Source organism: Pan troglodytes, chromosome 13 (assembly GCF_028858775.2).
Source record: "Pan troglodytes isolate AG18354 chromosome 13, NHGRI_mPanTro3-v2.0_pri, whole genome shotgun sequence".
NCBI lineage: Eukaryota > Metazoa > Chordata > Mammalia > Primates > Hominidae > Pan > Pan troglodytes.
Genome location: NC_072411.2, coordinates 39,475,612 through 39,498,596, shown reverse-complemented (window position 1 = coordinate 39,498,596; position 22,985 = coordinate 39,475,612). Strand labels below are relative to the sequence as shown.

Below are 22,985 nucleotides of genomic sequence, written 5' to 3'. Positions count from 1 at the left end.
TAGAAAGGGTAGGCTAAGTCAACTGCAGAGAAAAGTTTTTCCATGGCTGACTTCAGAAGAAATGATGGCTTCACTGGGCAAGAATCTTAACCCTGGTAGTATTCACAAACCTGCCTGATCAGAAGAACCAGCAAAAATAAACCATTTTTTGTTTTAACAAATACATGTTCCTTAATCCACTCTAAGTGTACTGAACTACAGATTCCAGAGCAGGTGTCTGGAAAGCTGTTTTTGTAACAGTCTCCTCCCAATCCCAGTGATTTTTCCATTCTTATGACCAATAATGGTTATGATCAATAAACTCCAGATTTCAAAAGACCTAGATAGGTTCCTCAGAGAGATTATTATTTTTATCTTGAATCTTTTTTTTTTTTCTTTAAAGACAGAGTCTCACTCTGTCACCCAAGCTGGAGTGCAGTGGTGCGATCTCAGCTAATTGCAACCTCCACTTCCTGGGTTCAAGCAATTCTCCTGCCTCAGCCTTCCAGGTAGCTGGGATTATGGCACCTATCACCACGCCTAGCTAATTTTTGTATTTTTAGTAGAGATGGGATTTCACCATGTTGGCCAGGCTGGTCTCAAACTCCTGACCTCAAGTGATCTGCCTGTTTGGCCTCTCAAAGGGCTAGGACTACAGGCTTGAGCCACCACACTGGGTCTTTTTATCTTGAATCTTAAGTCATGTAGAAAAAAATAAACTCATGTTTTAACAAATGTTTTTCTGCAGGAACCTGTGACAATACATAGGTCACTTGCTTTCTGTCACTTTATCTTAATATTGGAATAAAGCTTTTAAAAAATCTAAAGAATGGGAGACTTAGCATGCAATTTAGAATCTTACTCTCAAATGATATTAGGAAATTTCTCTTTTAGATTTTTTTTTAAAAGATACTGTACTCCCATCGGTTTGGATTTAATTTTCAAACTAGTATAAGAGGTCCTTAAAAAGTTCATGGAAAATGGGTATGGTGAAAAAAGGACACATAGATTTCAAAATTTTTTGCACCAAAATCAACTCATATGAACTTGTTACAACATGTCTGGACAGGATCTAGTTTGATGCAGTAAGAAAGATAAGATATCAGTTTGAAAAGAGTCCCTATCAGAGCAACATGAATTCTGCTAAAACTAGAGCAAGAACAAAAATCAAATTTATGGGAAAGCTTGGGTACAAGAATGGTGTAATCATTGATCTTTATGAAAAGTTTATGGAGACAGTGCACCAAATAAAATAAAAGCACTTTACAAAAAGATAACTCATTTTAAGAAGGTATTAGACACTCCTGAAGATGAAGCCCAAAGGGATAGACTATGCACATCAATTTTTGAGGAAAAATTTTATATTGGTATTGCCTGAATTGAAAATGACTGATGATTAACAGCATACACAATAGCCAATACTATAGATGTCTCAACTACTGCAGAATTATGAAATTCTGACTGAAAACAAATTAAATTTGAGCAAGCTTTCCGCTTGACGGGTGCCAAAACTGTTGCATCCAGATTAGCTGCAAGACAAAAGCAGAGCTATCAATGGAAGTTTTAAAAAGTGGGATCCAGATCCTGATGCATTTTTTTTTTTTTTTTTTTTTTTTTTTTGAGACGGAGTCTCGCTCTGTCGCCCAGGCTGGAGTGCCGTGGCGCGATCTCGGCTCACTGCAAGCTCCGCCTCCCGGGTTCACGCCATTCTCCTGCCTCAGCCTCCCGAGTAGCTGGGACTACAGGCGCCCGCTACCACGCCCGGCTAATTTTTTTGTATTTTTTTTTAGTAGAGACGGGGTTTCACCGTGTTAGCCAGGATGGTCTCGATCTCCTGACCTCGTGATCCGCCCGCCTCGGCCTCCCAAAGTGCTGGGATTACAGGCGTGAGCCACCGCGCCCGGCCCCTGATGCATTTTTTGAAAGAATTGTAACAGGAGATGAAACATGGCTTTATCAGTACTATCCTGAAGACAAAGCACAATCAAAGCAATGGCTACCAAGAGAAGGAAGTGGTCCAGTCAAAGTAAAAGCAGACCAGTCAAAAGCAGAGGTCATAAAAATAGTTTTTTGGAATGCTCAAGGCATTTTGCTTGTTGACTTTCTGGAGGTTCAAAGAATGATCACATCCACTTATTGTGAGAGTGTTTCACGAAAGGTAATAAAAACTTTAGCAGAAAGACCCCTGGGAAACCTTTACCAGAGATTCCTTCTTTATCACAACAATGCTCCTTCTTATTCCTTTCATTAAACAAGAGCAAATTTGTGAGTTTTTCATAGGAAATTATTAGGCATCCACTTACAGTCCTGATTTGGTTCTTCTAACTGTTTTTTTGTTTGTTTCCTAATCTTAAAAAGATCTTGAAAGGGCACCCATTTTTCTTTAGTTAATAATGTAAAAAATGATTGATTGCATTGACATGGTTAAATTCCCAGAACCTTCATTTATTTAGGGGTGGACTAAATGGCTAGTATCATCACTTACAGAAGTGTCTTGACCTGGATGGAGCTTATGTTGAGAAAGTTTATCTTTTGTATTTTTATCTGTTAATTCCATTTTTCCACAAACTTTTTAAAGTCCTCTGGTACATTTAGTATAAAAAATTTACACACATAAAGTTAGATTCTTATTCTTTCAATGCCTGAAAGGAGGGGAGAGCTTTTCACTCTTTATTTAAAGCTTAAATGACAGACTGATTCAGAGAAAATTTGAAAAGCAGGTTGTAATGTTTTTCTAGAAAACTACTTGGGAGCTTCTACTTGAAGCACTTGGTTAAGAAGACAGTTTTGCAAAATTACAAACAGATGATTTGATTTTCCTGTTGAAGCTAATGCTATCTAATATTTCAGGGCTTTAGGAGTTAAGGGATTAGGGATAATATGAGATGTGGGAGGACAGTGAAAGACTTCCAATGGCAAAATTAGACAAAATTTGCCAGCTTCACAATTTTATAGCTGTCTCCAGCCAATCCTGACAACCCTGCCCAAGGGCAGCCTTAGGGACATTTGACAAGCCAGCCTAGAAGAGAACATTCTAGAGGTGCATAGCAAATACCTTGAAGAACAGCTAAAACTGAGTTTGGATGCATGCAGAGTAGCAATAACCAGGTATGAAAAAATATAGTAAAATGTAAGACTACATGGACAACAGATACAGGAAAATTGCTTCTCATGATTGATTCTGACGGCTCGCAAGAATAACGATCAAAGATTCAAAAGATTTAACAAGCCTGAGGGGGTAGTACTTTGCAATGATCTACAATAGGGTGTGTGTGGATACAAATGTTGGGGGAGAGGAATCTCTTGAGGAGAAAAAAACAATTTTTCTTGGAAATGGCGACAGGGCAAGAACAAAAAAGAATAATTGCCTCTCCTCTAAGCTCCATTCAGCTCAATTAGTGCAATGCCACAACTTGAGAGCACAGAGTCGGGGCTAGCTGACCGGCAGAAAGGATACAAATGGAAGAACACCAGCTTATATAAGGCATTTTATGCCACCTCCAAGATAGGGTATATGCCTGGGCTTTGGGATTATTACTATGCAGAGAGAGGTAAAATGTTTTAGGGGTTTTGTCTTCTAAATTAAATCCTCCCAAACAGCCCTGAGGAATAAATCACTCTGCAGCCCTTAATTATATGGCATGTGATGTTTCACATTTAAAACAAGTTCTTATCCAAGGTAAAACCACCAACCTCCCCTCCGCATGTAAGAACAGTACACCTGAATGTGCTCAATCATGGATCAGTTTGGGCTGCCTTCCATATGGATACCCAGGAAGATGACTTCTTGCTCCAGTAAAGTCTGGGGCTCCTGCCAAAGTTCTACGTCCAAAGTGAGCAGCAGTCTGCCAAGAATGATCAGGCCTAGGTCAGGATCAGAGAGTTGGGCTGGTTGAAAAGATGCAAGAGGCCAACACTGATAAAACCAAATTAAATCTGAAGCATAGCCATATATTTCTGTGTAAACAAATATTGTAATAAAATGGCAGTTATCCTATTTTCACATCCCAACATGCTGCTAATATAGTTAATAAAGCAGTATCAGAATGAGCATAAGCTACTTCTCCATAGAAATTTTTCTCATCCCAAAGTCATCTTCATCCTAAAATATATTTGTATATCTTTGGAAACAAGAAATTCTTAAAAACATCATTACCCTGCTATGAAAAATAAAATTTATTACATTATTCATTTCCAAATTTAGAATACCTCTCTTTGGGGAGAAGACACACCTTTAAAATAGCAGTTGTTTCTAGAGAACACATATATTTAATTTATATACTCTCATTCAGTTGCAAACATAATAAAAATGATTTCAAAATGCATTTAAATAGCATGTACTTATAAAAAGCACAGGTAATTAATCTTGATACAAAATTTTTATTCCAACAAACTGAACATGTGCTTTGCAATTAATAAACAAAATATATAGTTTTCTGGAACTCTGTTGGTTTCCGCCATGTGAAGAACTCATAAAGGGAAATGTAAGTCCAACAGGGCTTTAATGTCCTCATATTTAATCTTCTATTAGGCAACATTTAAAAAAATATGTAGCAAAAAATGTACAGTGCAAGTGCACTTAAATCTACTCAACGCATTAGAGACTGTGAAAAATTAAAATATATTAGGTATTTTAATATGCAAAGCAGAGTCAAGGGCATCAGCCAACTAACCTGATAATACAATAAACTATTTAGAAGATGTTTTATGCCTTGATAAGAGCTTTGGACAAGCTGCATGCTCAAAGTATTTAGCATCACAAATATACTTAGCAGAAAGCTACTCGAGTATTGCTGTCATTTAGGCACTTCTAGAGAAAGAGCTATCATTGTGATAGGTTTTGGTTTAAAAAGGAGGCTTTTATGAAGGATGATAAATATTGATTTCACTAACAGATTCAGATCAACTTATGAAGAGCATGTGTACATAATAGCAATCTTCCCATTTACATTGTTGTGTTAGATTGCAATGGGGAATGAAACACCCAAGATGTTCCAGGAAAATTTTGAAAGACTTTTTGGTCAATAATAATTTGGGGATTCTGATCTCTTTCCTCTAGAAGAGCCCACATTTTTGAGAATTCTAATGACAAATCACAGCATAAGAGACCAGAGTTCTAATATATTTGTTTATTTCTGTGGAACTAGGCACCACTCATCCAGAGAGAAGGCTACGTTTTCAAATGAGGCTTCCAGTGAATACAATTTGACAACCCACAAGATAATGTACAGGGACTGGAATGAGTTGCAAAAGTAGAAAGACAGCCCTTGCCCTCAAAAAGACCTCATATTCTAAAGAGAAGCAGTGGAGGAGAATGAATAAGTATATGCAGATATACTGACATTTACATAAACACATACACACATCAAAATTCAATATTTTTATGAACAGTATGTTAGGTTCAATCTGACACATAATGTATCCTCCTCATGCCCAAATAGTAAAGATGTGTTCCTCTCTTAATGTTATAATTTGGTTACTTTTTTTTAAAGCTCTTACTTATGGGTAAAAATGCAGTAGGGTATTAATCTGGTTCCAAAAATAGGAAAGTAAATCGAAAACTGAAACAAATTGGACAGGAGACGAATAACCTAAAGCTAGCAGTAAAATTGAACTTTGTAAAAAAGCCTCAGTAGGTATAACTCTAAATATACCATATGCCTAGCCTAGAGAAACAAATAGTGGCCTCCTCTAAAGAATTGCCATAAATAATAGAAGCTGGGGAATAATTTTTAAACATGAAAATTACTGACAACCCAATTTATTGTCAAATGAATTAAAAAAATATGAATAACATCAAACAAAGCTGTATGTACAGTATAACATACACATGGGATTCTACTATACATAAGAACGAATGTATAATGAAGTCACCACAGAGATCTTTCCACAAACATACTTACACACACACACACACACATAGATAGATAGATAGACAGAAAGACAGATAGATAGATAGATAGATAGATAGACAGACAGACAGACAGACAGATAGATAGAATGGCTCTGAAGAGAATTTCTTTTAAATTTAGGATTTTTCACTATATTATTTGCCCTTGCCATTCAAAAACTTATGAGTGAGAGAAAGGACTTATTACTTATTGTCCTGATCAATTAACTCATGGTAAGATATAAAGTATGTGTGGAGAAAAGTGATTCCTTATACACATTTGGTGCAAATGTAAACTAGTAAAGCCATTATGGAAAATTATATGGCAGTTCCGCAAAAAACTAAAAATAGCATTATATGATCCAGCAATCCCATTGCTGGGCATTTACTATAAAAATTTGAAATCAGTATGTTGAAGAGATGTCTGCACTCCCATACTCATTACAGCACTATTTACAACAGCCAAGTTATGGAATCAACCTAAGTGTACATCAATAGATGAGTGGATGAAGAAAATGTGATATAGATACACAATGGGATACTATTCAACCTTAAAAAGAAAGAAACTCTGCTATTTGAGACTACATGGATGCAACTGGAAAACCTTATGATAAGTGAAATAATCCAGGCACAAAAAGAAAAATACTGCATGTTTTCACTTACATGTGGAATCCAAAACTATCAAGTTTATAGAAACACTGAGTAGAATGGTGGTTATCAGAGGCTGGAAGTGGAGGGAAGGGGGATGATGCTCAAAGGGCACAAAATCTCAGGAGAAATACATTTTATTTTCAATTGAGATATATTGCATAGCATGGTAAATGTAGTTAATAATAGTGTATTGTACATTTCAAAATTGCTAAGAAAGTAAATTTCAAGCCGGGTGCAGTAGCTCACACCTGTAATCCCAGCACTTTGGGAGGCCGAGGCGGGCAGAGCACGAGGTCAGGAGATTGAGACCATCCTGGCTAACACAGTGAAACCCTGTCTCTACTAAAAATACAAAAAATTAGCCAGGCATGGTGGCAGATGCCTGTAGCCCCAGCTACATGGGAGGCTGAGGCAGGAGAATGGCATGAACCCGGGAGGCAGAGCTTGCAGTGAGCCGAGATCATGCCACTGCACTCCAGCCTGGGAGACAGAGTGAGACTCTGTCTCAAAAAAAAAAAAAAAAAAAAGTAAATTTCAAATGTTCTCAGCAGAGAAAAAAATTATTTGAGGTAATGGATATGTTAACTAGCCTGATTTAATTTTTCCACACTGTATTCAGAAATTACACATCATTTTGTACCCCTCATATTGTCAATTTACAGTAAATAAACTTTTTTTTAAGATATAACATATGGATTGGGGTGAGGTTCTTAATTTAGCCACATACATACTTGATATCTGAAATCTCTTTATAACAAACTAAAAGCCAAACTAAATTATATTTCTGATCATTATACAGGGTTCTTTTTTGAGCATCAAGAAAAACCAAAAAGAAAATGTCTTTGGAAGGCTGCTATTCCCTTCTGGAACTCAAAAGTTAGAAATACCCTCTACAGACAGACCTACCTTTACTTATTGAATTTATGTAATTATTCTTGAACTTTGATTTAATTTCTAGTTTGTATAACTTCCCAAGGGTATAAGTGCTATATGTTAATGAATTGTTTAGAGCAAGTTTCCTTTAAGTCACAACAGGCACCCAAATACTGTCATGTCATCCCTTCACAAAATGAGTTATTTTTATCTTATTCTTACTCTCAAATGTTATAGACATGTCTATACATTTGCCTACACATACTGAGAATAAAGTCTTAAAGTCAGAGTTCAAATAAAATCCTTTTATTCCCTTGATAATTTCCTAGTTCATAAAATTAGCATATTAAAATGAGTGTTTAACACTAGTGTTATAAAGGCTTAGCTTTCATTGATGGTTTTGAGGAAGATACAAAAAGAATTATCATACATTATTTATAACTATAAGTGCTTAGTAGTTCTTTTCATTTTAAATGCCCAGAAAATTCCTCCAGGGATGGGCAAATATTCTTCATACAGAGTATTTCCCTAAAAGTCTCCCTCCTGAACATAAACCTGCATTATTTCTTTCTTTGTAAGGATTATCTCTTCAGATATCTCTGCTTTAATTATTTCCCTCCAGTTTTCATTAATCATATTTTATTCTCCTGTCACCAAAATCTTGAGGTTTTTTTTTTCAACTTTTACATTGATTTTATAATCCTCTGCTTTATTTTCCCTAAAAGGTTCATATCTTATTTAAGAGAATAAACTATGGTCATTATTTTACCACATAACCTTAAAAATCAAGACTAGCATAATAACTATGCTCTGTTTTAGAACTTAAACATATCTTGTTGAATTTTTTTTTAATTTCAGTGAGTTATATGTCTTTTATAAAAACCTAGAAAAAAATAGCTAAAGAGATTGGCCTTGAATTGATACATGATATTCAAGTCTAAGCAGTACTAAACATGCTATTGTAATTAAGAAAGGACATATGAGATTTTCCTTACATTAAACAGCATGTATAGAGGCTGAATGGAATTGAGAGGATAGAAATTCATATACTAGAATTAGTAATAGAAGCATGTGTAGCTATTCTTTTAAGTTTCCCAATTACAGAGGATCTACCAACTCATATGAGACACACTTCACCTGTCTAAAAATAAAAAAAACTTTTAATCAAAATCATCTTGTACTCAACCTAGTCAACTGATTAATGTAATATCAGTCCTAATCTAATAATCAGTACACAATCATGGGAGAAATTTGAGTTCTTTATTATAATTCTTAATGAAATCTTAGACTCTGTTATATATACAAAGGCAACTGAAATACTCTAATCAACTTTGATTGCTTAGGATGGCAATTTCATTAGACATGTATATGGAAAGGGATCTATCATGGTTTTATTTATGAAAATATCTATGACTTTTGAGAAAGCAGGTAAAGAAGTAGTTCAAAAGAGATTTATAGACTTGTGGAAGATTTGGCAAGATTGAGAATGAAAAACATTAGGATAAAGTGTTAGGTGAAACAAAAATAGAACACCATTTTTGGACTTGATGGATAAGACCACTAATCATATTGCCATAACATAAGTGATACTCTCCCAACATTATTACTTATATTTAAATATATTTATATATTTAGACATATATATATACACACATATATATATCCAACTTTTAAAATATCAAAATTACAGCTTAAGATTATTTTAAAATCAATTTGATTTGATTTTGTAAATATTATTACTACTAAGGATACCAAGTTTGTCTCAGCATTATCCAGGTGTGAGCAAAGCTTCAATTACTAATTCTATTATTTTAAATTTGGCCCTCTTAATCCTTCTTCTGAGATTGTGATAACTTTTAATGAGCTCCTTGTAATAAGAGAATGACTTCAATTTCAATGGGAAATAATAATGAGGATAGCTTTTTTAGCTTTTTATTTGTTGCTTCATGCACTTTACCTGATTCTTGAGATCCAGTTTGGGACATGGTCGTCCTCCATTGTAAGGTTTTTCTTTTAGCCATTTGGATCGAATTCTCACTCCAATTCCACAAGATGAACTGCAAGACCCCCAACTAGACCAATCGCTTAACTTGCAATCAAATGGGCAGGGAATGACACATTTTTCTTGAATGTAACCTGACAGAAAAAGATTTAAGAGAAGAAAGTCTGATTAAAATGTACTGATCAAATTCACTTTCTATTTCCATGATCACAGTTTGGATTTTTTCAACAATATTGCTGTAGTGGCTTCAATAATTTTGTTCTCAGATAAACAGACCAAAATTTTAAGAAATAAATATGACATCTCCATTCAAATTTGTGTCACTCTGTTTACTTTGTAGGCAATTTTGGGATGAAAGGAACAGGAAAAAGTACACAGTTAGTTCTGGTTTCTGATAAGAAGGAATGAGGTAGCTCAGGGCTAAAGATGGAGCCATCTCCCCTCACTGGGCCTTGTATTTCCCTCCTATGATTCACTGTCTAGAAGAGGGATTATAAAAGAGTCCATCCTTCTTAAGGGTCTATGATCTGCAAGGCTTTCACTTAAAAAGAGGTTGATTCTGTAATGTGACTTGGGAATGGGAAGAGGACAGACAGTGGACCACAGATTAGGAAGAGTGGGATATTATTGAAAGAAGACAGTAGAAGAATAGCAAAAAGTTGTATAATGAGATATTGCACTGAAATCAAGAGATGTGGGTTGAAGTACAGCTTTAGAAGTTCTAGCTCTACTTGGCCTTGCTTGTGTCTTCAGCCCACTTCTTGCAACGGTCTTTCTCTGGATAATCTCACTGTTTTAACTATCACCTCTAATAATGACTACCAAATATATACTTCTAATGTAGATCTCTCTACTAAATTCTATACCATCTACTGAACCACTCTAATTTGATGCCCGATTTACTGAAAATTCAACATGTCTAAAACTGAGGCCATCAATTTCCTAAAAAATTATACTTCTCTTGTGTTCCTTTCCCGATTAACTGCAACATCATCTGATTCCTGTATCCTGTTGTAATGCCTGTATAATCTCTTCTGCTTGAGTGTGGGAAGGAAGTGTGAATGTGACAGAATGTCCCTCCCATTATTAGGTTATGGTATATGGCAAATGTTAAGGGAATTTACAGATATGATTAATATGCCACATCAGTTAATCAGTTTGAGATATACTGGGTGGGCCTGGCTTAATTGGGTGAAAAGCCTTAAAAGAGGACTGAGTCCTTTTGTGTAGAGAGAGAGAGATTCTCCTGCTGGCCTTGAAAAAGAAAATAGCCATGCTATGAAATGCTGATGGCATGGTCACATGACAGGAAACTGCAAGCAGCCTCTAGAATCTGAGGGCAGCCCCTTGCTGTCAGCTAGCAGAACACAGGGCCTTCAGGCCCACAGGTGCATGGGGATAAATTCTGCCAAAAACATGAGGGAGTTCAGAAGAGGAGCTTTCCCCAGCCAAGCCTCTGCTGAGATCTCAACCCTAGCCTACACCTTGATTTTAACCAAGTGAAGCCCTCAAGCAGAGAATCCAGAGAAGCTGTGTCTGAATTTCTGCCCCATGCAAACTGTGAGATAATAAAGGTTGTTTTGAGATGTGAAGTCTGTGGTATTTTTTTATGCAACAATGGAAAAGCTAAGAAGTTATCCAAAATAAATATCTCCAGTTATCTTAGACCCTCCTTCATCATTCTACACAAACATTAAAATGTGTCACAAATCCTTATATTAAAACAAATAAATAAGTCCCCTATTCCACAACTCCTTTGTCAGGCCCTACTTCAAGATCTCACCATTTCTGGCCCAGAATAATGCCATATTCTCTCCACAAGCCTGCCTTTCTTTTTCTTAATTGTTCTGTTTTGGTATCTGTCAATTACTTTGAGGGGGGGAAAAAAGATCATTTTCTAAAATACAAAATAACTTTTACTACTCCTTTTTTGAAACCTCTGCTAACTCCCCATTGCCTTTATAATAAAAAGTCAACACACTTTACAAAAATAAAACAAACAAACAAACAAAAATTCTTTATAAAAGACTCTAAGCAATGGTTTCAACCTTGTCTGTAAAATCTAAGTCCATTCCCCAGGACAAACCATAGACCAATTCTACCTGATTCTCAGAGGATGGGACCCAGGAAAGGGTAGTTTTTGTTGTTGTTGTTGTTGTTGTTGTTGTTGTTGTTGTTGTTGTTGTTTTGAGATGGAGTCTCGCTCTGTCGCCCAGGCTGGAGTGCAGTGGCGCAATCTCGGCTCACTGCAAGCTCTGACTCCCGGGTTCACGCCATTCTCCGGCCTCAGCCTCCCCAGTAGCTGGGACTACAGGCGCCCACCACCGCTCCCAGCTAATTTTTTTTGTATTTTTAGTAGAGACGGGGTTTCACTGTGGTGTCAATCTCCTGACCTCGTGATCTGCCCGCCTCGGCCTCCCAAAGTGCTGGGATTACAGGCGTGAGCCACGGCGGCCGGCCAGGAAAGGGTAGTTTTTAAACACATTCAGATGATTCTGAGGACTGCCTACCAAACTTATTGTTCCCCCCTCCCTCCCGTCTCTTCTATCTTAAATTCTTTCTACACAGACTGCTCCATCTTCTCCACGAGCCTTTGCTCGTGCAAAAATGAGTTATTTTCCTAACCAGCTTAGCCTCCCTGCTTCATTACTTTAACCACTCTCTTGCCAATTTGGTTGATGGCCTCGTCCCAGTGTTCTGCCATCCCAGGCTGGAAAAACTTCAGACTTAGTTTGGTCCAATTGTCTTCCTTTTCTGTTCTTAAAAGAGGGCTGCCAAGCAGAGATGAAGAAAATGCTGATACCACACTGGAGACACTTTAATAAGTACTCTATCTTCAACCAGTTTCTCACACTGCTTGGTCATTCTTCTGAGTTTTCTTCTCACTCTGATTCCACAGACAGCTCTTTCAAGCCTCCACCTATTTTCAAACTTCTAAGACCTCACATCTTCCTCACATCTTCCTTTACAGAAAAAAATAGCAAGAAATGGACGAGACTCCTTCAGTTTCCTATGAATGTGTCTGTATGCATTCTCATATTTTTTTCTTCTCTCTTCATATTAACATGAAAAAAGTGTCCATTTTCTGCATTTTCCTATATAAGGAACATTCTTCATTTCCATCTGATTTCTCCCCTGGTCTACAGGCTCTTTCAGAACCTTGTTTCCTTGATTCTCTTTCTCTTTCTTTCTTTCTTTCTCTCTCTCCATTTCATATTTATATTTCTTTCAGATTAATATTAGAATGAATTTAAATTCCCCTAATACTAGTCATCGACAAGAGAGAATACACTAAAATCTAAGAGTCATCAGAAAAGATCCTTCTGGAATTGAAAAAAAAAATGCTCCAATAGACACTCGTAAAAGACTAATCCTCTAACATAATTTTAATTTTACAGTCATTTCTAAGGAGTTTTGATTACTAATTCACTATTAGATACACAGTAAAAGCTAAATAAAGGATTAAAAAGAAGCCACAACATTACTTCATTTTATAGAGAAACTGAGTCACAAAATGCTTTCATTTGCTACCAAATAGAAAGAGGAAAACTAGAAATTAGGTGGGATTAACTCTCATGGCATGCATACTTCACATATGCAAATCTGAAATTCCAGGAGGTTTCAGATAAACTTTAAATGTTTGAATGTCTATGTAGACCCTATGTTAAAGCAGAATTTGAAGTAGATGCCCTTTTAATTGAGATTTTAAATCATTCTCATCTACACTTGCATACTGAAGGATTTTAATTAGCAAGCCTGTAGCAATACTTTTTTTTTCTTTCCCTATGATAAGAAGTAAACCCAGAGGATCTCTATGAAAGTCAAGGTTATAAATTCAATGAGTATAAAATAATTTTGAAATTCAACAGGACTGAGCAACAGTGACATTTATTTTTCAGGAAAATTATTTTCATGCCAGAGTATACCCCAAAGGAAAATTCATAGTGAGGAATATTAATACTTGCATATTCTTATACCTATCTCATATTCGAATGGATAAGTTTTACCACACACTTAACACTTATAGTTTTTGGCAACAGAATATGATCAAATGTGACTATGTACAAGGTTGACCTGCCACTTAAATATTCTAATTTCTAACTGCAGAAGTCCCACTAATATTTAAGAAACTCATTTCCATAAAATATACCACAGAATCTCTGTTCCCATCTACATAATATTTCACGGCAACACTCACACATCTAAACCTAATTGCTACCAAAAAAGCAGTTTTTTCTACCGAAAAGTATTTTACACTACGGTTTATATGCAGAATACATTGCTTGGACCATCTTATTACTTGGCCTAGGGATACTTTAGTGTTCTATTTTAGTTATCAGTATGCATATAGAATTAGGGGTGAAGTAGTCATTACAGAATTATCAGTAGAGAATACACCAAACTTTGTAATTTTGTAAACCATATTCATTATACATAGTAGATGCTCAAAAAAATCCTATTACAGATAAAGATGGACTGAATAGGATGCATTAATACTATCCCTATCGATGTTACAACCAGTGGTATTTATTTAATGATCTACCAAATAGAATTGAAGCCCAGAGACTTGGAATGAAAGGACTTTTCAGTCTATATTTCTAATCCCCAAAGACTGAAGCCGTTGAGTTAGCATAACGGATGTATGTGTAAGCACAGTTCTCCGAATAAGGTGGACTCATTAATACAACCTCTCCCAGAATATTACCTTATGTGCATTTTTCCCCTTCAACAGTCAAGTACAAACACGTTTTTCTCCCGTTAAGATCTAGTTTTGAAGGACATAAAAGTAGGAAATATTGATTATATTAATCCTGAGAAAATAACCTAGATTAATTTACTTATATTTTCCTGCTATATAAAATAATAGCCAACATCTCACTGGACAGCTTATGTTCTATCTACTGACACTGTGCTCGAATAATGAAACATAGTACCAAAAAGGAAACAGATTTTTTTCTTTCAATACTAAACAAGCTAAGATCTGGGAGAATCTTGTGAGTTAAAATAGCATGTTGTGATTTTCTCAATATTTAAAAACCTGCTTTTTAGAGTTTATTTAATGTTTTTTCCTTTTTCAACTTTTATGGATACATAATAGTTGTATATATTTATGGGGTACATGTGATATTTTGATACAAGCATGCAATGTGTAATGATCAAATCGGGGTAACTGGGCTATCCATCACCACAAACATGTATCTTTTCTTTGTGTTGGGAACATTACAACTCATACTTTTTTGAAATGTACAACAATTATTGTTATCTATAGTTGCCCTATTGTGCTATTGAATGCTAGATCTTATTCCTTCTATCTAACTGTATTTTTGTACCCATTAATCAACCTGTCTTTCTTCTTCCCTCCCTACTACCCTTTCCAGCCTCTGGAACCACCATTCTCTTCACTACTTCCATGAGATCCATATTGTTTTTCAAATCTCCCACATATGAGTAAGAACACACAATATTTGTCTTTCTGTGTCTGGCTTATTTCATGTAACATAATCTCCTCTATTTCCATCCATATTGCTGCAAATGATAGGATGTCAATTTCATTCTCTTCATGGACAAATAATATTCCATTGTGTATATACATATTTTCTTTATCCAGCTATCTGTTGATGGGCACTTAGGTTGATTCCATATCTTGGCTATTGTGATTATTGCTGCAATAAACATTGCAGTGCTGATACTTTGATATATTGATTCCCTTTCTTTTGGTTACATACCCAGCAGTGAAATTGCTGAATCATATGGTAGTTCTATTTGTAGTCTTTTGAGAAATCTCCATACTGTTTTTCATAGTGGCTGTACTAATTTGCATTCCTACCAACTGTGTACGAGCATTCTTCTTTTTCCATATCCTCACTAGAGTTTGTTAGTTTCTACCTTTTTGATAATAGCCATTTTAAATGGGGTGATATAATATCTCGTTGTGGTTTTGATTTGCATTTCCTCTGATGATTAGTGGTGAGCATTTTTTTATACATCTGTTGGCCATTTGTATGTCTTCTTTTAAAAAATGTCTATTCAGATGTTTTGCCTATTTTTCAACTGGATTATTTGTTTTTGCTATTGGAGTTCCTTATATATTCTGGTTATTAATCCCTTATTGAATGAATAGTTTGCAAATATTTTCTCTCGTTCTGTAGGTTGTCTCTTCATTTTGTTGAGTGTTTCCTTTACTGTGCAGAAACTTTTTAGCTGGATGTGATCCCATTTGTCCATTTTTGCCTTTGTGGCCTATGCTTTTGAGGTCTCATTCAAGAAATCTGTGAACAGACCAATGTCCTGGAGCATTTTCCCAAAGTTTTCTTTTAGTAGTTTTATAGTTTCAGGTCCTATATTTAAGTCTTTAATTGATTTGATTTTTGTAAATGGTGAGGGATAGAGGTCTACTTTCATTCTTCTGCACATGGATATCCAGTTTTCTAGCTTATATATTTTAGTACTATGAGAATATAATTGTTTTTCTATTTATCTAGTAAAAATGCACTATACTAAAAAGTATCCAATGACTTCAATCAGATTAGTTTAAAGGGCATATTTGTTTGGGAAAGGTGAAGAAAAAAATTGCAAAATTATTTTAACCTTAGTCCAAGAAAGACAATTTGAGAAGTTAGATCAATACTTTGCCATTGTTATGAAGAAAGGAACTGACAGTGTTAAACGCTTACTTAGAATCTCAATCCATCAGCATGTGAAAATGTAAATCAAATGCAATAGAGTTACCAGCTTGCCTTGGTGAATGTATACATTTTCTTGGAAATGCCATTCATGAAAAGAAGTTGCATACTCTCATAAAGATGCTTCCAACCTTGTTTAGGTCTCTGTGAGGCCTGAGACATGATAGTTAAAAAGTGCCTAGGTTATTATCTCTTCTTTTTAGAATTCTGAATTATTAAGAGATGGTTTTGAAAGTACTGTCTACCAGTAGAAAATATCTTACTGCTTTTTATAAAACTCCATCAGCGTAGACAAAATAATGTTAAATATTATAAATGATGCTAATGTATTGCAAACAAAATATCTCATTTAGACCCACAATATGATAACTGAAATGTAGCTGATTTAGAAGTCACACAATGTTCAAACAATTAATTGACAAAAAAGTTTTACTGGATTCCTTAAAACTCAATTTTTTGTAGCACAAAAACTTATTAAATTATATTACATTCACCAGGAAAATCATTTCGGTGTCAGCCAGTTTCCTTAATTAAAATATAATTCACTAATTCACTGGTGTACTGTATTTTGGATGTAGATGAGCTATTCAAGATCATCTAGGAAAAGACTTCATTTTATAGTCAGAAGTAGAATGGGAACTCAAACTCAGACTTGGTTGAGATAGTTCACTATCAAGTAGAAAAAAATCATTACTATGGCCCAGAATGTTCTCTTTAGTAAAGGATTGACAAGATAGAGAATCAACCCTGCCCTTGATCTAATTAATTCATATTTGGGAAGAGATAATTCTTATAAATGAGGAAAAAATGTGGTATGTAATCAAGTACATATGTTGTATGATACAAATAATGTATACAAATTCTATGACAAATTGAGATAACATGAATATATTATGGTTTTAATTTTCTAAGAGATTCTTGTGAAAAGTATTTATGTTGGTACACACAGGATTTGGCTAATGGCTTGACTGGGTTCACTTGCCACAACTAAATGTATCAGTGTCAACCTAATCAAGCAGCCAAATCCTATAAAGAACTGATCTTTGAAATTGAATAGTCCAGGCAATTTAATCACAATGGTATCTCAGTTGTTCTTATAGGCAGAGCTTGCAACATTAACTCCCTTGTGCCAGGTTCCTCCAGGCAGAGAAAAGATATTTTTTTCCTTAGACGATATTGAGGATATTAGAGACAAAGGAGACTAGACACAGAACAATCTGGACTGTTCAGTTAGGACTGTACGTACACTAGCTATTTTTCCCATTACTGCAAATAAGTGCTGTTAAAATTAAAGTGACTGAATGCTTTAATAACATAACAAACTTGGCATTTGCAACACAATAAAGACACACAGATTTAAATAACCCAATATTACCGAGTAATTCTTAGAACTGTGGCTTCAAGTGCCTATATGAAGTCTTCTCATTACATCTTCTTGCCTTGAGAGAATTTCACCTTAAACTACACCATACTGTATGTACTTTACATTTTCTCATTTATGAAAGCTGATTTCTGAGCATACCTTGTATTCATCAGGCTATTCTCCAAATATTTCAGGTTCTGTTCCTGGACACTTTACCACACTTTGAAGTTTGGTGTGATCTTATAATTTGTTTTAGCCAATAAAATGTGAGCAGAAATGTAGTGTGACGCCTCTAGGTGGAAGCTTTAAGAGCTGCAGCATAATTTGACCTACTCTTTCTTTCCTTATGCCACAAGGACCAGCAATATTCCTGGCTGCTCAATCAGCCCAGGTCCTGGAGTGATGAGGACTTGGCGCAGAGTCTCCAGCCAACCCAAGATAGACATGAATAGTGAGAGACCCTGTGGCTTTCAACCACCGAGACTTTGAAGTAATCTGTTCTGTTTGTTTCTGCAACATTACCAATTCCATCCTGATGGATCAAGCTTGGCACAACAAAGCAACTTCAGAAGGTGAAGTAAAGAACACAATGAAACAAATATTTAGAATATTTTGCGAATATAGTGTGCTGAGAAAATACAATTAAGCTATATCAGCAGTTAGCACAGTCTGAATGGAAAATCAAATCAAATGAGGATGTGACTTTGCAGAAAGTTGAGCTTATATATATATATTTCAGGAAAATGTATAATTTATTATTTAAAAAAGGACTCACAATATGGATTATAAATCAAAGTCTAACCTTATGTCATCTGGGATAAAATATTAAATCTCCATAGTTCAATTTCTTTGTATGAATATAAAAATGGAACAATATTTCTCCTTTCTAATTTCTTATAATGCTGTGAGGGTCAAAAAATATAAGAAGTAGAATTCTGTGGAAAATAATTAATATACGATGAAAGTGACATACTAACATTTTACTGCTACTAAAAGCTATATAGCAGAGTAAAAATATTCTTTCATTATTATGTTTTTGGGGTAGGTGATTGGTAAAAAATATAATTCTGTAAAGATACTTTAGCAGAAAAATTATAGGGTAATAATTTTCAAATTTGGGTGCCTTTTCTCATTCCAGCTCATTTCCATGTAAATTAAAGACTAGGATAACATTGACAAAATGAGAGATTCTGTTTTGGGTCAATAAATCAATTGTTGTTTCATTCCATGTCTGTCTTTCCAAGTCTGCTGCTACCAACCAAGGCCAGATACTCAATATCTCTCACTTGAACTATTATAATAGCCCCTTAACTGGGCTGCAGGTTTCCAATTTCTTCCTTCTAATCTATTCCATGTCTGATCAACTGCAATATTAATATCCCTAAAGCACAACTCTACATATGTCATGGCCTAACCTAAAATAAATAACCTTCACAGTGTAGCAGAATTTTGATAAATAGACAGGCATGTGGAAGGCAATCTTGGCAGGAGAGAGACCACAAATTAAATTAAGAAGACAATGAACCCCAAATGTTTATAAGTCAAATATTCTCTACAATAATTTTTGTTTGAGGAGAAGTATAAGTTTGGCTAGGGTGGTGTGAGACCACAGGAGGAGGTTCTGCTGGGGAGGCTCAGAAAATTGATTAAGAATTCTGGTACAAATTTGATTGGGGCACTGGAATGAAGAAGAGACAGCATGAGATCAGAGCACCTGATTAAGAGACAATTTGAAAATTCTGAAGTGGCAAATGCTTTGCCCTTAGGCTAAAAGACCACTAAATATAATTAAAAATGATATGCATGTTGTTAGAGAACAATATAATGAAACATGATAGGATATTACTTATAATTAGCTCATTGTGACATGTACACATGGCTAATATACTATCTAAATAGAAACAACTACCTTCAAAATGACCAATGAATCTGCTCTTTAAATAGCAGCTTCATTTCCCAACTGTGAAGACAGGTCTGATACAATGAATCCTAAGCATCAGCAATTGCCAGTTTATGAGTAGATAGATTTCTGTATGTGTCTCATGGGATTCAGAAACATATAAGCTTAGAAGAAAAGTATTTCTCTTCTTTTTTCTTTATCTCCCAGGGTTCCTAAAGAAACTTTGGCCTGAATCCAGCCAATATATTGGACCAGAACAGTAGATTTACCTACTGCCTACCTGCTTACTTATTTGCTTATTTATTTATATATTTGTGTATTTCTTATAAGGATAGGAGTGCAAAATTGGGAGATTTCACATAAAATAAACATTTCTGACTTCCCTTGAAAATGCAGATGATCTGGTAACACCTGGGTTCTCATTCCAGCATAGCAACAATTGGCTGGAACTGAATAGCAGGACCTCTTCAGATGAAATCTGCCATCACAGTATTCTACAGTCCCTAAACTAAGGACTTCTTTACCAACTGAAACAAGGCCAAAACTTACTCATATGTCCAATTAAAAAAAAAAAGGTAAGGTGAGGCTATGGTTATTGGAGAGGAGGGTGGATGAGACAGAGATCTACCTCTCCAGGCTCACCCTACTCATCACATGAAGGGATCTAGGAAGAGTTGAGTCAGAAACTTTTTCTAGTCTGAAATCTTCAGAAGGAGCCAGACTCTATGCTACCAGCCAGTGTTGGAGCAGACATGTGGGCTCTGGAAATTATATAATGAAAAAGGCAGTCTTTAAAATTTAAAAAACAAGACAAAATTATAAATGCAAATTTAAGTGCAATGATTTGGAAGAGGATCATGACAATCAAGTTTCTGAACTTTAAGGTTAATTAGGTGGATTAACTTCCGCTGCTATCAGTATTCAACATATTACTACACCAGAATTCAAACATAATTCCTAAAGGTGGCAACAAGAGACATCATGAATAACTAGAACATGAATATCTAGAGATAGGTAGATGGAAGCGTTCTTCATTCAGAGCCTAGCTCCTCCAAAGAACTCTGTGGAACAGAAGAAAGTTCATAATGTAATAAAATGTCTGCACAGTAAGCTTCAGAGATGAGAATCCATTTTTCTATTTGCCTGACTGTGCGGTTATCCAGACAATGATTTGTAATCATGAACGATGAGACAAGTTATTATAAATTCTGATTTATAATCAGAATATGGATTACATGACAAAAAAAATGTACCTCTTAAAGTTTTCATTTGCCAAAAAACTGTACCTTTCACGGAGCTAACGCAGAAATCAATGTACAAGAATGAATTCACAGTACATTAACTCCTTGCAAGTTACTATAAAATCCTTTGAACTATCACCAAGGTGTAAAATGAAATACAACTTCCAGTTTTGATTTACACAGCTCTCTGGTAATGGAGAATTTGTTCCATTACCAATAATTTTGTTTCCTGACTGATTGTGCATTATCGAATCCAGAGATTTACATTTAGACTTCTGTTGTCTGCAATTGACAGATAACTTATTTATTTAATGATATACCTTGGATGAAGGAAGAAATAAAGAAATAAAAGAAGTCAAGACATTTCAATTTATTTGTTTAATTTTATGTTCTTCAAAAAATTAAATAGCCAGAAATCTTCTAATTGTACCAATAGAAGTCTCAAGAGACTGTGGGTAATCCTAATTCACACAAAGAAGGCTTTTGAAACCAGAAAAAAGCATCAAAAGCAACCAAAATATTCCTCTAAGAAAAAGCAACAGAAAAAGAGGGTTTGTTAGTTTTCTAGAACTGTTGTATCAAATTACCAGAAACTTGGTAGTTTAAAAAAAGAAAAAATTATTCTTTCATTGCTCTCTCATAATATATGCTTAATTCATTTTGGTACATTCTAGAAGCCTGACATTAAGGTGTCAGCAGGGCTGTGTTCCCTCTAAAGTTTATAGGAGAAAATCCTTGCCTTTTCCAGTTTCTGGTAGCTCCTGGTGGCCCCTTGCTTGGCAGCATACTTCTAATTTTTGCCTTCATCTTCTCATGGTTGTTTCCCCTTTGTTTCTCTGTCTCAAATCTTTCTCTTTTCTCTTGTAAGGATGCTAATAATTGGTTTTACAGCCTACCCCAAACCTAGGATGATCTCATCTCAAGTTCCTTAAGTTAATTACATCTGCAAAGACTATTTGCAAATAAGTTCACAGGTACAGGTACTGAGGGATAGAACTTCAACATATCTTTTGTGGGGACAAAATTCAACCTACTAGAGAGAGGAGTGAAGATTATAATAAAGAAGAGAATGTAACACATGGACAAGAGTGCAGCCTTAGATACACACCAAGCTGACATAGGCTTATATCCCACCTCAACGTGAGCTGCCTAAATCCTCTAAGCTTCAATGTTATCAACCATCACAGGGACTATTGCAGGTCAACCCCAGCCTCCACCTGTTTTTGTAAATACAGTTTTGTTGGGACAGAGCCACACCCATTTATTTCTGCATTGCCTATGACTGCTTTCACACCGCAACAAGCAGAGGAGACTAGTGACAGAGACAGTACAGCTGACAAAGTTGAATATATATACTATCTAGACTTTTATAGAAAATGCTATCAAATGGGGTTAATAACAGTACCCATTGCATAAGATTATTATGAGAATCAAATGAGAGCATTAAACGGTATTGACCACACAGTGAGCACTCAGTAGGTGAAAATTCGCTGTTTCTATTAGAAAGGCATAGTGTCATGGTAGATAACAACATGGGCTTAGAAATTTAAAGACCTAAGTTCAAAATCAACCAGGACACTTACTACTTGTGGTGTTACTTTGTGCCTGTCATTGAACCTCTCCAATCTTCAATTTTCTTATCTTTAAAGTGGAGGTAATTATTGCATGTACTTCAAATTGCTCTGTAGATCAGATGGTCTGGAACAAGAGGTTAGCCATTTCTGCTACTAGTATTATTCTCCAACAAAGAAAATATAACATCTTCAGTGTATGAGATGCAAGTGGGAGTTGGGAAGACAGTTTCATTTTGAGAAATTCCATATTTAAGAAGATCAAATGTCTCAAGTCTTCCCCAAAATGATGTTTTCTCCTCAAGGCCAAAACCTCTGTGGCATGCAGAAAAGGGTAGAGTGCTCATGTGAATTTTTATCTATTTCCTAGTCAAACAAACAGAGTAGGTAAAGATTAACATTTGGTATACAGAAATCAATAGTTCCCTGCTAATTAAAGCAGAATTATTTAAACTATTGAACACAGAGCCTGAAGGCTGGCATAGATGGGGATGAAATCATAAGACCTTAAATAAAAACAGTTACATTGAAATCTTTATCATCCCACCCTCACCAATCGGGTTCCTCTTCCTGTGTTCCCTCCTTTGCTCCTATATTAAGGTCCGAGCTCTTTGAAATGATTCATAGGGACTTCTGTAATCTGTTGCTTTCATGTCTCTTCTTGCTTTAAAGGTGCATGAAATTCTGTAACTTCACAATGCTCAACAGCTGGTAATAATTTTGTCAAGTGGAGATATAATTCAGGACATGTTGACGACAGCTTCCTTTGTTTTGCCTCCTGTTCTTCACCATCATCTTAGCTTTATAGGAATTTCTCTACAATCATCATCCC

At 35.4% G+C, this 22,985-nt stretch overlaps 1 protein-coding gene across 2 annotated transcripts in view; it reads right to left on the bottom strand.

Moving 5' to 3' along the window:
- The window catches only part of THSD7B (thrombospondin type 1 domain containing 7B), a 908,985-nt gene that overhangs the window by 218,433 nt on the left and 667,567 nt on the right, over positions 1–22,985 (bottom strand). For both annotated transcript variants that reach the window (XM_054679008.1, XM_009443389.3), the window contains exon 15: positions 9,351–9,529. In XM_054679008.1, coding sequence (XP_054534983.1) covers positions 9,351–9,529 — 179 coding nt within the window. The remainder of the gene's footprint in view (positions 1–9,350; positions 9,530–22,985) is intronic.